This window comes from Eublepharis macularius, chromosome 4 (assembly GCF_028583425.1).
Source record: "Eublepharis macularius isolate TG4126 chromosome 4, MPM_Emac_v1.0, whole genome shotgun sequence".
NCBI classification, from domain to species: Eukaryota; Metazoa; Chordata; class Lepidosauria; order Squamata; family Eublepharidae; genus Eublepharis; species Eublepharis macularius.
The window spans coordinates 173,180,194-173,193,223 of NC_072793.1; the positions used below are offsets into that span (position 1 = coordinate 173,180,194).

General features: G+C 43.5%; 1 protein-coding gene across 5 annotated transcripts; it reads left to right on the forward strand.

The window, feature by feature from the left end:
• Window positions 1-493: 493 nt before the first annotated feature.
• Window positions 494-12,571, forward strand: LOC129327080 (zinc finger protein OZF-like). Of its 5 annotated transcripts, none has more exons than XM_054975511.1 (7): window positions 511-574; window positions 3,326-3,619; window positions 3,798-3,883; window positions 4,802-4,981; window positions 7,626-7,752; window positions 8,265-8,357; window positions 9,444-12,571. In XM_054975511.1, exons 2-7 carry the CDS (start codon window positions 3,616-3,618, stop codon window positions 10,667-10,669), a joined length of 1,716 nt encoding a protein of 571 aa, XP_054831486.1. In that variant the 5' UTR covers window positions 511-574; window positions 3,326-3,615; the 3' UTR covers window positions 10,670-12,571. The 5 variants fall into 5 exon arrangements, with proteins under 5 accessions (XP_054831487.1, XP_054831486.1, XP_054831490.1 ...); XM_054975515.1 differs by lacking the exon at window positions 3,326-3,619 and adding an exon at window positions 1,383-1,453 and having other exon boundaries at window positions 520-574; XM_054975512.1 differs by lacking the exon at window positions 3,326-3,619 and having other exon boundaries at window positions 494-574.
• The last annotated feature ends 459 nt before the right edge of the window (window positions 12,572-13,030 follow it).

Here is a 13,030-nt window from a genome sequence, read left to right on the forward strand (position 1 = left end):
CTTTTTCTCCTTTCTTCAGCTTCAACTCTTTGGCATAAGAATATAGGACTGGATCCCGCAAGGTTCAGGGATTTCTCCCAGGAAGTCTTGTCTGGCTCTGGGAAAGATGATTCCTGGAGTCACAAGTCTTGCGTGGGCTACTAAACATGGAAGGGGGGCTGCTGCAGTGGCAAAAGCCCTTCCTAGTGAACTGGCCCAAGGCTGTCTTTTACACTGTTGGGGGGGGGGGCGGTTAATCGGTCAAATGCAGCTATTGGGCTGGCTGGAAGCCCCCCACAGGAGGCTGTAAATCCTTCAGTGCAGTTTATATTGTGTTGGGTGACATTTGTCGCTTGCCCTTCCTCATAGGCAACCTTGACTTTCTCTCTCCCCAGGTCCCTTAATTGGTGAGATTCTCTCTAAGGGTTAAAGAGACAGCGTTCAGAGTCCTAGAGAGGCAAATGGTGAATGTGTGGGGGAAGATACAGGAAAACCATTTCCTGCCCTGCCCCCTCTTTGCAGAAGCGGCTTGTGAGTTTCGCACTTTGCTGCCAGAAGGGCTGAAGGGGATCTGGTGGGCTTGAGCGGGGAGAAGGTAGATATTGGGGGCTGCAATGCAAGATCCAAAACGGAAAGAGGGGGGAAGAGGTGAAAGAGAGCCAGTTCCCCAGTTCCCATCCCATTCCCCCTGGAATCCCTGTTTCCTTGTGTGAATGTTTCTATCTTTCAACTGACGTTCTAGCCATCTCGTGAGGATTTTGTAGGAACTGCCTTTTGCCTTCAATGCACTCGGAGCACCAGAAAATAAAATTGACTCTGCTGGTTCCGTCTGCCAGATTGTAGGGTTGCCATCTTTGGCTGGGGAAATTCCTGGAGATTTGGGGGCGGAGCCTGGGGAAGTGGTGTGCAAATCAGTTGCACCTATAAAATTAACAAAATTCCTGGTAGGATATGAGCTTTTGTGAAACCATAGATTTCACCATTATGTTGCCTTACATATTAGCTGTTTCTTTAAATATGTACTCCTACCTGTGCTTTACGTTGTCTGTCCTAGAATTGATTATGTTCTGTTTCAGCAATTCCTCAACCCCATACTGGTTCCTGGCTAATACTATGTCTTTGTAAACTTATATTCATTTACCCCATGACATTGTTTACAGAAATGTTCTTGACACTGTATTCATTGACCCTATGACATTGTTTATGGAATGTTCTTGATACTGTATGGAAATGCCTGCCTTTGTCCTTGCCACTGATTGTACTAATCTCACACTTATGTAATCCACCTTGAGTCTCAGTGAGAGAGGGGGAATATAAATGACATAAATAAATAAAATATCTGAAGAAGTGAGCTGTGACTCACAAAATCTCATACCCTACCAGAAATTTTGTTAGTCTTCTAGGTGCTACTGGACTTTGGCTCTTTTCTACTGCAAATCAGACGTAATTCCAGATCTCCAGACACCACCTGGAGGTTAGCAACCCTAACGGGGGTCTTGGAGAAGCCCACACATGGGGGTTGAAGGCCACACTCTGTGCATAGTGCCCCGCCCCCACCCCAACTGCGGTTTCAGGGGATTTATTTGGCCAACCCAGCAGAGCTAAAAAAAATTGCCTTATCCTGAAATTAGTTAAGTCCTTTTAACAGGCCATTGCAGTACTTCAGGGGTGCAGAAAAGGGCAGCTGGAATAAGGAAAGGGGTGGAAAAAGAGGAACACATCTGGGAATTTTTAACTTAGAGAGAAGAAGATGAGGGAAGGAAGACGTGGGCTGCATCCACATGGAGGCTCTTCTGTGTCTTGTCTTCCAAACTGTAGTAGGTGTTTATTTTGAGCCTCCACGTAATCTGAAAATCCTTTGGAGGTTGGGTGGTTTCCCGCTGGATTCCATAGACCATTTAGAGTTATTAACCTTCAGGTGGGGCTTGCAGTTCCCCTGGAATCATAACTATTCTCCAGATGACAGAGATCAGTTCCCCTGGAGGAAATGGTGGCTTTGGAGGGGGGACTATGCAACAGCACGCCCCTGCTGAGATCTCTCCCTTCCCCAAAGTCCGTCCTCTACCCCCATAACTCCAGGCATGTCCAAAGGCAGAACTGGCAACCCATGGAAGGAAGGCTTGGGGGTGGATTTTTTGTTTTGTTGTGGAGGGAGGGAAAGCAGGGTGGGGCACACCTCAGGAGGCTGAGAGAGCACGGAAAGGGAGGAGATTGTAAACAAGGGAAAAGGCATGGGAAATATTATGCTCAGTTTTCTTACGTTTTACTCCACAAAATTGGAATGTAAAGGTGGTGGGAGGATTTTCTTAGGAAATGTTTCCTCTCACTGGCAATGCCCTGCCCTTCGCTTTTTGAATCACTGAAGCAGGCATGTGGTAGGACTTGTTCCTCCTCTCTTCCTACCCATCTTACCCTCCTGTTTTCTATCTTGTAATCCTGTAATTTGCTCCTTTGGGTTTGTGTGAAGCACAGGGTAGCCTCAGGCTCTCCTACAGTTGGAAGGGTCAACTCTGCCGGGCAGAAGATGAGAGAGGCAGCCCCCATCCGACACATATATACTTCTGAGACTCTGGAGGCATACAGGAGACTGAAGTGGCAGAGGCCTGAGAGGATGGAGTGGATTTTCTTAATGCTTTATTCAAGGCACTTCTAGCCTGATTTTTTATATGAGGAGTTCTATGAGCCTGGGTCTTTGTACTGAGGCCTAGTGGCTCCGGGGAAGTCTGTACTAGAGTGACTACAGGGCCGACATTTCCCAGGTCCCCATTGGACCCTGTGATTGGTTAACAGGTGATTTGGAGGGAAAATTTGCACCAGGAGAGAAGTATGGGGATGGTGCCTGGGAAGAAGAGAGAAAAGGCTTGCCCAGAGTGAGAGGGTGTTAATTCCTAAGGAGAAGAGCTGAGGAGAGGAGAGGATGCTGCAGACAGAGGGATCCTTCATCCAGAAGGAATGAGTCAGCTTGAAGCCAATCATCAAGAGACAACTGGAAACAATCTAGATAGACACATTAGGGTGTTTTATTTTGTTTGTTCACCTACCTTTACTGTTCTCTTTATTATACAAAGTTTAAGAACAGCAGTTGTTACTAAAACTGTTTATTATTCTGCCTAGGTCCTCACGCCACATTTGGTGACATTTAAAGTAAAACCTACTGGGTAGGCAAAAGGGGTTGGGTGGGTGCTCTGGGCCATTTTGAGGAAACCTGTACCAGAGAGCTTCCCTGGTCCCCAGCCTATGGCAAGGAGACTCAAAGGGGCTTTATGTCTGAGTGCAGGGTGGGGATCCCTGCCATAGGAAAGCAGCACAGTAAGCCAAATCTGATGTGCTAATTTTATCTTTACAGGGTTCTTTTCAGTGACGCAAAAGAGCATTAACAATTGGAATCCATGGGTGACAGCCTGAAGTGGTTATTCTCTCAGCTCAAGGCTCTGCCATCTCATTGCCACTTCATTCTCCAGTGTCTGTGAAGCAGGCCAGAGGGTCTCAGATTCCCCAGAAGGGGGTGATTTGAGTTTGGGCCTCATAGCTGAGACATGGACGAATGGATTTGCAGAAACAAGTTGGGAGGAAACATGGCAAAAAAAGGAAGGTGGTATCAATGAATAAGGCAGAAGGGACATCCCCTCACATGGAATGGGTGAGTGGGCACAGGAAGTGATGTCAGGCCAAATATTGCTGAGTCCTCTGAGATCAAATCCAGTAGTTTGAATTGTGCCCAGAAGCAAATATGGAGACAAGGTAGTCAAGGGACTGTCCCAGAAAATGTTTGTGCAGCAAGAAAGGTTTCCTGCCCTCTTTCTTTCTCATTTTCTCAGGAAGCAACGAAAAAACACCCTTGATGTCTTCTCTAGCATTTCTTCCCTGTGGTGAAGGGAAACAAGCCGCCATGCAGCCAGTTCAGGTACTATGTTGTGTGTGCATGTGTTTGTGTAAGTGCGCACGCGTATGAATGTTCACTGGGGAAACATGCAGCAATCTGTAAAAGTGTATTTTTAGCTTCTCTATGCCATCTCTCCAGATACTTGCTAAAACAGACCTTGATGACTTTTCTTTGGATCTAGGAGCTGGCCCAAAATTTTAGGGGTTCAGATTTGTCCATAACAAATATCTTTATTGCTTCAAGCAGGTCTCTGGAAAGGGAGCTTATGTAAGTTTCTGGAATTTGCTTCATTTACTTATTTACTTATAAAAAATCTTATGCCCCTCTTTGGCCATTTATGGGTAAAGTATCCTGGCCAGGATGTCCAGGCTAGCATGATATTGTCAGATATTGTAAGTGGATTAGCCCTGGTTGGGAGACCAACAAGCAAGTCCAGGCTTTCTACACGGAGACAGATAAATGCAAAACACCTTTGTTTATTTCTTGCCTGGAAAACTATATGGCACAGTGGCAGTTGGTGAGGTTGTTTATTATTAAATGATTGATTGATTAATTAATTAATTAAATTTATAGTCCACTCTCACTGCCAACGGGCTCACGGCGGATTACAGCATACAAATAAATACAGATAAGTTACAATAAAAAGCAATAAAATCACAGGTTCATACTCTAAATTCAGCAGCATAAAACAGGTGCTACGATCTCACTTTTAATGCCCCAGGTCGGGATTCCATTCATCCGTCCCTGCACCCCATAAAAGGAGGAGAGGGGGTGGAGGTGTGAGATTGCTATTTCAAATTGCTACTCATACGGGGGGGGCAATTGGTCGTATCTCCCCCCACCCCACCCCCGCTGATAGGTGACCAGGAGGGAGGCTAATTCAGTAGATCTAAGTGCTAACCTCAATCATACACCTGGCGGAACATCTCTGTCTTGCAGGCCCACCGAAAAGACACAAGATCGTGGCAGGCCCAAATACCCTCAGACAGGTTGGGGCCAGGACTGAAAATGCTCTGGCCCTGGTCGAGGCCAGTCGAGCCTCCCTGGGGCCTGGGACCACCAATAGATGTTTACCTGCTGAGCTCTCCAGGGTATATACAAGAAGAGGCAGTCCTTCAGGTATGTTGGTCCCAGTCCGTTTAGGGCTTCATAGGTTAGAACCAAAACTCTGTACGTGATCCATAATTCCACGGGGAACCCATGTAGCTGCTGCAGAACTGGAGTCATATGTGCCCTGTACAGGGTATCTGTTTGGAGTTGGTGGGGCCAATTTATGTCTCCCTCCCTCCAATCCTCTAGTCTGCCTTTGTAAATTGAGTTAGGCACCCTGAGCCCAAATTATAATGTATCTTTGAGACTGCCAGCTCCCAAAATAGATGTAGAAGAGATGTCCCCTTGCATTAAACACACAAAAGCAACAGTGATTGTATGAAGAACCTAATGTATAGCCAACCTGATATCGCTTAACTCGATTTCCCCAAGTAACCCATGTTACCCTACTTTCATCACTGCCAATAAAATTAGAACAGTGAAGTATTCGAGCACTTAAAAACATTATATAAATAATAACAAAAACAGCAGCAGCATTTGATTTATATACCGCCCTTCAGAAAAACTTAACATCCACTCAGAGTAGTTTACAAACTACTTGACTGGTTGATTTTTAAAATTTTGACTTAAACCCTTCCCTTCCCACCATATTAAAAAAGAATTAATATTGATCACTTCAGATGTAGCAAGATCATTAGGCCAGTCACTTCTCACAGCTTAACCACTGGGTTTTTGTTAAGATAAAAGGGTGTTGAGAGGGGATGACCCTGGGGGCGAATTTGAACATAAAAGCCAGGGCCTGCTTCAACAACCAGGAACCAGGCCTCTGACAAAGGGAGGGGAGAATCTTTTCTTTAGAACTGAGCCTTTTCTTTCTCCTGTGGCAATTAGTTCCTCTTTAGCCAGCTTGGTGGAGTGGTTAAGAGCGCAGGACTCTGATTTGGAGAACTGGGTTTGATTCCTCACTCCTCCACTTGAAGCCAGCTGGGTGACCTTGGGTCAGTCACAGCTTCTAGCTCTCTCAGCCCCACCCACCTCACAGGGTGTTTTGTTGTGGGGATAATAATAACGTACTTTGTAAACCGCTCTGAGTGGGTGTTAGGTCATCCTGAAGGGCAGTATATAAATCAAATGTCGTCGTCGTCGTCGTCGTCGTCGTCGTCGTCATCATCATCATCATCATCATCATCATCATCATCATCATCATCTATGGCCCATACCTGACAGAGTAAAACCAGCCAATTGGAAGGCAGTGGTATCCAAGGGGGCCTCCACTGCTATGGGGTCGCTATAAGTTGGCTGTGACTTGACAACATTTTACACACACATGTAAAGCAGTAGTTAAATGCCTACTTCTGTAAATGTTTTTAGCTTTCTGGTGTTAGTGGAACAAGTAATAGGATACGATCTTCTCTTTTTTGCCATTATCATCAGGGTTGTTCTGTGTATTTCTTTATAGCCATTCTTTAAAAATACATTCCTCAAACAGGTCAGAAATCATAAAAATTAAAACTCAAATTCTACACACACACCCCTTAACTGTAGCCAAAGCAGCTTATTTAAAATAGGACCACTCACATCAGTTGCAGAACAGGCCTAAAGATAAAAGGAAGGGAAGGAGAAGGTGGCAGGGAAGGCCTTCTGAAGGCAGCTTGGCTGGGCTCCTGCTCTCTGGGCTGGGAGGGTCCTGGTACGTGTGGCTGGAATGCCCATAGTGGACTGTTCTCCAGTGACAGAAGGGAATTTGGGTTGCTAACTCCAGGTTAAGAAACTCCTAGAGATTTGGGGGCAGAGGGAGGAAAAGGTAAGGGGAAGGAACAGACCTCACTGGGGTATAATGCCCTAGAGTCCTGCCTCCAATGCCGTCATTAGCTACAGAGAAATCAATCGCTGTAATCTGGAGATTAGTTGAGATTCTGGGAGATCTCCAGGTCCCACATGAAATGCTTTAAACAGACAGCAGAGATAGGGCTCTTCCTATACCACAATCGCGGGTCATCAATCAAGCATTTGGTCCTCTTAGATCAAAACTTCTCCCGTTTTATTGCCAGAGACAACCTTTGAATTACTGTGATGGGCAAAAGGTTCCACCATGCCCAAAGGATGGGTTTTGCCCTATAAAACAGTTGCCTCTCCACCCCCAGTGTGTATGTATCTTTGAATCCTATGCACACCCTTAGATGATGCGTCTGAACCACCCCTTCTTGCTACGAAGCGCAGGTTGCATCAAAGCTGCTTTCCTACAGACATCCAAGACTGATAACTATCACCCTTCTTCTGAATTGCTTTCCCACTTCCTCCTGTTTTCTGGTTAGCTGTATGTATATGCTGTATGTATTTTCTGTGTGTTTGCCAACCTAATACTTTTTAATAAAAACCATTCCTGTTGAACATCTGCCTGCTAACTAAAGAGTTCCCTAGAGGAATGATCCAGTATACACCGGTGAAAAGATCCTAGTTACCCTCCTGTCACTGCCTCTCCTTGTTGTTAATTCCTCCAACTCACAAAGAGACCACCTATTTGGGTAACACTAGGATCAGTTTATGGGACTGGATCTGCCTGTGGGCCTTCTCCCAGCCCCTGCTCAGGACCTCCACAGACTCACTGAGCTCTGCTGCTGAGGAGGAATAGCAATGGGCATCCCGCACTTGTTTATGGCTCCCCCCTCCAGATCTCTGAATGATTTCTCCCAGTGTTTCCTTCTCCTTCCAGAGTCCAGTGTCCTTTGAAGAGGTGGCTGTGTATTTCACCCAGGAGGAGTGGACCTTACTGCACCCAACCCAAAGGGCTCTCTACAAGGAAGTCATGCTGGAGAATTTTGGGAACGTGGCCTCTCTGGGTGAGGATCCCTTTTCTCCTTGCTATGCAGAGTGACTGTAAGGAAGTCCTTAGTGAGGAAGGTTGTGGTCCACGTGTCTCTCCTGTGCCACTGGCTGATCTCTGCCCCCCTCCATGATCCTTCCTCTGAAGTGGGAGGGGTTGTGGGTTCTCTTTGCAGAGGGGGATCCCCTGCCTTGCGATTCTGTGTCTCAGCGACATGAGATACTTGGTCTGGAAAAGGCAAAGCCGTCTAAGCAGGGGCTTCCTTCTAGTTTGGGCCTTGCCTTATGTGGGCTGAGAGCTCTGCTGGATTCTGCGCCCCTGATTTGTTCTCAGCTGGCATTTCAATCTCAGCTGGGCCAGGAGCAGGCACAGAACTGCCAGTGCCAGATGGATAATTCTTGACCTCCACCCCCACACCTATTACTTGTCTTTTTTGTATTTCTGGAGGAATACAGGAAACCTGTCTTGAAATCCCTGGATGTATGTGCATCAGAAAAAAGATTATTTTATTTTTCTCTCGTTAAAAAGCACCTCAGATTGTCAAACCTGAACTCATCTCCTGGCTGGAAGAGGACCAAGAGTTGTTTCTCCTGATCTCTGATGAAGAGGAGGAACTGGCAGGTAGCTATTTTGATCTGTCTTGGGATTATGAGTTCCCTGAGCTTCCTTCTAAAGGCTGGTGAATTTCTGAGGCCCCTCATTTGCTCTGAGATCCCTTTAACTGGAGATGCAAGATATTGAATCAGGGATCTGATGCATGGAAAGCATATACTTTACTACAGAGGACAGCCAAAGAAACTTCAGACAACACTCATGTGTGCCTGTATACAGCTATGGTGTTGCCTGATTTATAGTACTGTGTGCAGTTCTGGTCACCGTTTCCCTAAAAGGACATTGCAGAGCTGGAAGAAGTCTAGAAGAGGGCAACGAAGATGATTAGGGGGTTGGAGCACCTTTCCTGTGAGGAAAGGCTGCAGAGTCTGGGACTTTTCAGTTTAGAAAGAGACAGCTGAAGAGAGGGGACATGATAGAGGTGGACAGAGAGAACTTTTTCTCCCTCCTCCAAAATACTAGAATTCAAGGGCATTCTATACCAGGCTTGCTGAACAGCTTGATTAGAAAAGATAGAGGAGAAGAGAAGCAGGGTGTTGGCGAGATAAGCCAGGGAGGGTCCAGAAACCTCATTGACCTAAATCCTGCAATTCTCCAAGTCATGGAGGGGCAGCCTGGCTGACTGACTGTCTGGTAATTTTCAGGCTCCTGCCTGACTGGCATCCATCTTGTCAAGTGGTGCCTTATGCTTATGGCATAGGGGTGCTTATAGCCATAAACTGCCCCTGCAGTGTGAGGAGGGGTCTGACTGCTAACTTGTTGAAGCAGCCTTAATGGAAAGAATTTCGTGTTCTTCAGGAAGTCCCATTCCTTGTGCTTAATGGGAGGAGGAGAAAGGATGTGGGTTCTCTCTTACCAACCTCCCAGATCAGTCAGCTGATCTGTACTTGGGTAGAGATTCATTGGCTTTCTTGTACACCTTCTGGCAGCTCTTCGGACCTCCAGTTAATCTCAGAGAATGGTCACTCTGCTAATAACTGTTTCCGTGCTAATTACATTTTCTATTGATCAGCAGTAAATTTAATTCAATTCCTATTGGCACATCCTGCTATTTTCACTGTATTCATACCAGGTGTCTGGTTTTTTTTTTCTCAGTGGAAGAAAGTTGGGAGTCAGTGAATGAAATGGAAGAGGATCAGGTGATGGGAATAGAAGATAAGTTTCCAGATGTGCAAGAGACAGCTGGATATTATGAAAGATGGATGGAGGAGGAAGAGAACCAGATGTATACAGGAAGGAATAATTTCACTCTTTTACAAGGGCATGAAATTCCACTACTTCAAAAAACATACGAAGGAGACAACAGGAATCAGCACAATATAAGTGAAGAGAGAATTTCTGAAAATCTGGCCGTTAATATGCATTTAAACACTTACGATGGAGAGAAAATGTTTGAATGCCTGGAGTGTGGGAAAAGCTTTGTGAGGAAAGATAATCTAATGTCCCATCTGAGAATTCACACAGGAGAGAAACCATATCAATGCCCAGAATGTGGGAAAAGGTTTGGGTGGAAAAAAAATCTAACATCCCATCGAAGAATTCACACAGGGGAAAAACCATATAAATGCCTGGAGTGTGGAAAGAGCTTCAGTGAGAATGGAAACCTTATTTCCCATCAAACTATTCACACAGGGGAGAAACCATATAAATGCCCGGAGTGTGGGAAAAGCTTTGGGCGGAAAGATAGCCTAATGTCCCATCAGAGAATTCATACCGGGGAGAAACCGTTTAAATGCCCAGAATGTGGGAAAAGGTTTGCATGGAAAAACAATCTACTATCCCATCAAACAATTCACACAGGGGAAAAACCATATAAATGTCTGGAGTGTGGTAAAAGCTTCAGTCAATGTCGAGGCCTTTCTTCTCATCAAAAAATTCACATAGGTGAGAAAAAGTATAAATGCTTGAAGTGTGGGAAAAGTTTCAGTCGGAACGGATACCTTACTTACCATGAAAGCATTCACATAGGGCAGAAACCATATAAATGCCTGGAGTGTGGGAAAAGCTTCAGCCACAGCGTAAGCCTTATTATCCATCAAAGCATTCATATGGGAGAGAAGCCATATAAATGTCTGGAGTGTGGGAAAAGCTTTGGACGGAAAGATAACCTAATGTCCCATCAAAGAATTCACACAGGGGAGAAACCATATAAATGCCCTGAGTGTGGAAAAAGCTTTCGATGGAAAGATAACCTAACATCCCATCAAAGAATTCATACAGGGGAAAAACCATATAAATGTCTGGAATGTGGGAAAAACTTCTGTCAGATTAGAAGCCTCACTGACCATCAGAGAATTCACACAAGGGAGAAAAAAATATAAATGGCTGGAGTGTGGAAAAACCATCCATCAAAGTTCACACCGTACTTTTCTGCCAAAAATTCAAATAAAAGAAAAAAATATAAAAACCAGAAGTTTAGGGAAAGCTTTAGGTGGACAGATAATATCCCTTGAAAGAATTCACATTGGGTTGAAAAGAAATAAATGCCTGGAGTGTGGAGAATGCTTCAGTGGGAGTGTAAACCTTACATATTAAATAATCATACAGAAAAAAAACACCATATGTATGTTTAAAGTGTGGAAAGGAAATGGCATTAGAAAATTAGAAAGCAATGCAATAAAAATACCTCTAACAATAAAAGGATGAATCTGTCTTTTCATCTCTCTGAAAATAAGGTTAGGAGTCTCAAAAGTAGGGCTCCCCTACTTCAGAGTGATGGTGGGATTTGCAGTGCCAAAATTGAAGGGAATCAGAACGTACTTGCCAGGTTATTTTGATAATTCCGCATTTGTATTTGCAGTGGAAACAAAGGTTTTCTCATGAGGAGCCAAGAAGCGCTGTCAGCACAGACAAGAAAGGTGGAAAATAGCCCCTCTGTGCAAAACCTATCAGAACCCGTGTGGTGTAGTGGTTAGAGTGTCTGGCTAGGATCTAAGAGTCCCAGATTCAGATCCCGCCTCTGCCATGGAAGCTTGATAAGTGATCTTGGCCCTTCTAATATAACACCTTGCAGGGTTGTTGTTGTGAAGATAAACTGGAGGACAGGAGACTAATGTGAGCCGTTTTGGGTCCCTTTGGATAGAAAGGTCACTCACTGGATTTAGAGATCGTAGACAGAGAATTTCAGGTGATACTTCTTCAGGAAACTTGGGATCAGCATCTTTTTATTTTTATCTCTATAAGAGGATGTAGTATTGTAGGTTATTGTTTAGTCAATTTTGCTGCTCTTTAATCTCTGTCTTTGGAGTTGGTGAATTCCACGGAGGTGATGATTTGCCTCTTTACCTATCCTGTCCTCTTTTGGAAAAGGTTCACAGGGCCATTCAGAAATGTCCCCTTGTCTTCAGCCTTAGGTTATCTTTTGAAAGTAGTCTTGGACTCAACGTCCAAAAAAGTGAGGAAATATTGGATAGAAATACATGAAAAAATGGGAAAGATACTAAACTTTCACTTTGTGTTGTATCCTGTGGTGGAGAGTGCCCTCAAGTCATAGATGACTTATGGCAACCCCAGTGGAGTTTTCATGGCAAGAGACTATCAGAGGTGGTTTGTCATTTCCTACCTCTGTAATCCTGGTCTTTGTTGGAGGTCTCCCATCCAAGTACTAACCAAGGTGACCCTGCTTAGCTTCTGAGATCTGACAAGATCAGGCTTGCCTGGGCTATCCAAATCTGGGCATGTTGAACTCCAAAAATATGTTATTAAACATCTTAGCAAGTAATATTATTAAAATACATAGTGAACTATTTAAATATATTATGACAGCAGCAAGAGAAGTATATGCAGCAAAATGGAAGGCAGACTGCTGTCTAGATTTGACAGAATGGATGAATAAATTATATGAATATGCGTCAATGGCAAAATTAACATCTTATAGACATAATAGGCCAATCCTAGAATTTCAGGAAAAATTGAAAGCTTTTTTTGATCACATAGCTGAAAATTAAGAGTAACTAAATACAGTTATCAAAAAATAGATTAGTTTTCAAATTTCTAAATCAAAATGTAGAATATAAATGTATCTTAATATAAGCAAGTATCATTGTAACAGATGGTGTTTTTAAAAATTTAATGAAGGGGGTGATGGGGAGAAATACTTTGTGTTTTATATACTCTGTTATATATAACTGTCTCTGATTTATACAACTATGTTATACAATTCCTTTTTCTGTATTGCTTCTTATTATTCTGTTTTTCAAAATAAAAAAATATTTTAAAAAGTAGTCTTGGACTAAAAAAATGTCAGACTTTGTATACGTTGATGAGCACCAACCATCTGTCTGCTTTCTAGATTGCTGGGAATTTTCTATCCATTTTTACTTAACACATTTGTTTGTAAAGCAGTTCCAAGAAATAATTGCTTATTTAAAAAAAGTTTTATTTGAAAAGAATAAATAGAAATGTCAATAGAACCTGCACAGAAACTTATACAAAATACAAAGCACTACATTTAAGTTACAACAGCAAAGTATATTCACTATATGTAACAACACAACTAGGTTATATAATAGTTCTCTTCCCCTCTCCTTGATTGCTTATACCTAAACTTTAATATCAACCATTTTTAATCAGTCATCTTTCCCATATTTTATCTCTATATTATGATTACCTTAATTTTTCTTAGTTTCGACCTAAATAATCAAAGAAATTATTCCTTTTTTCTTGGAATTCTGATATTGGTC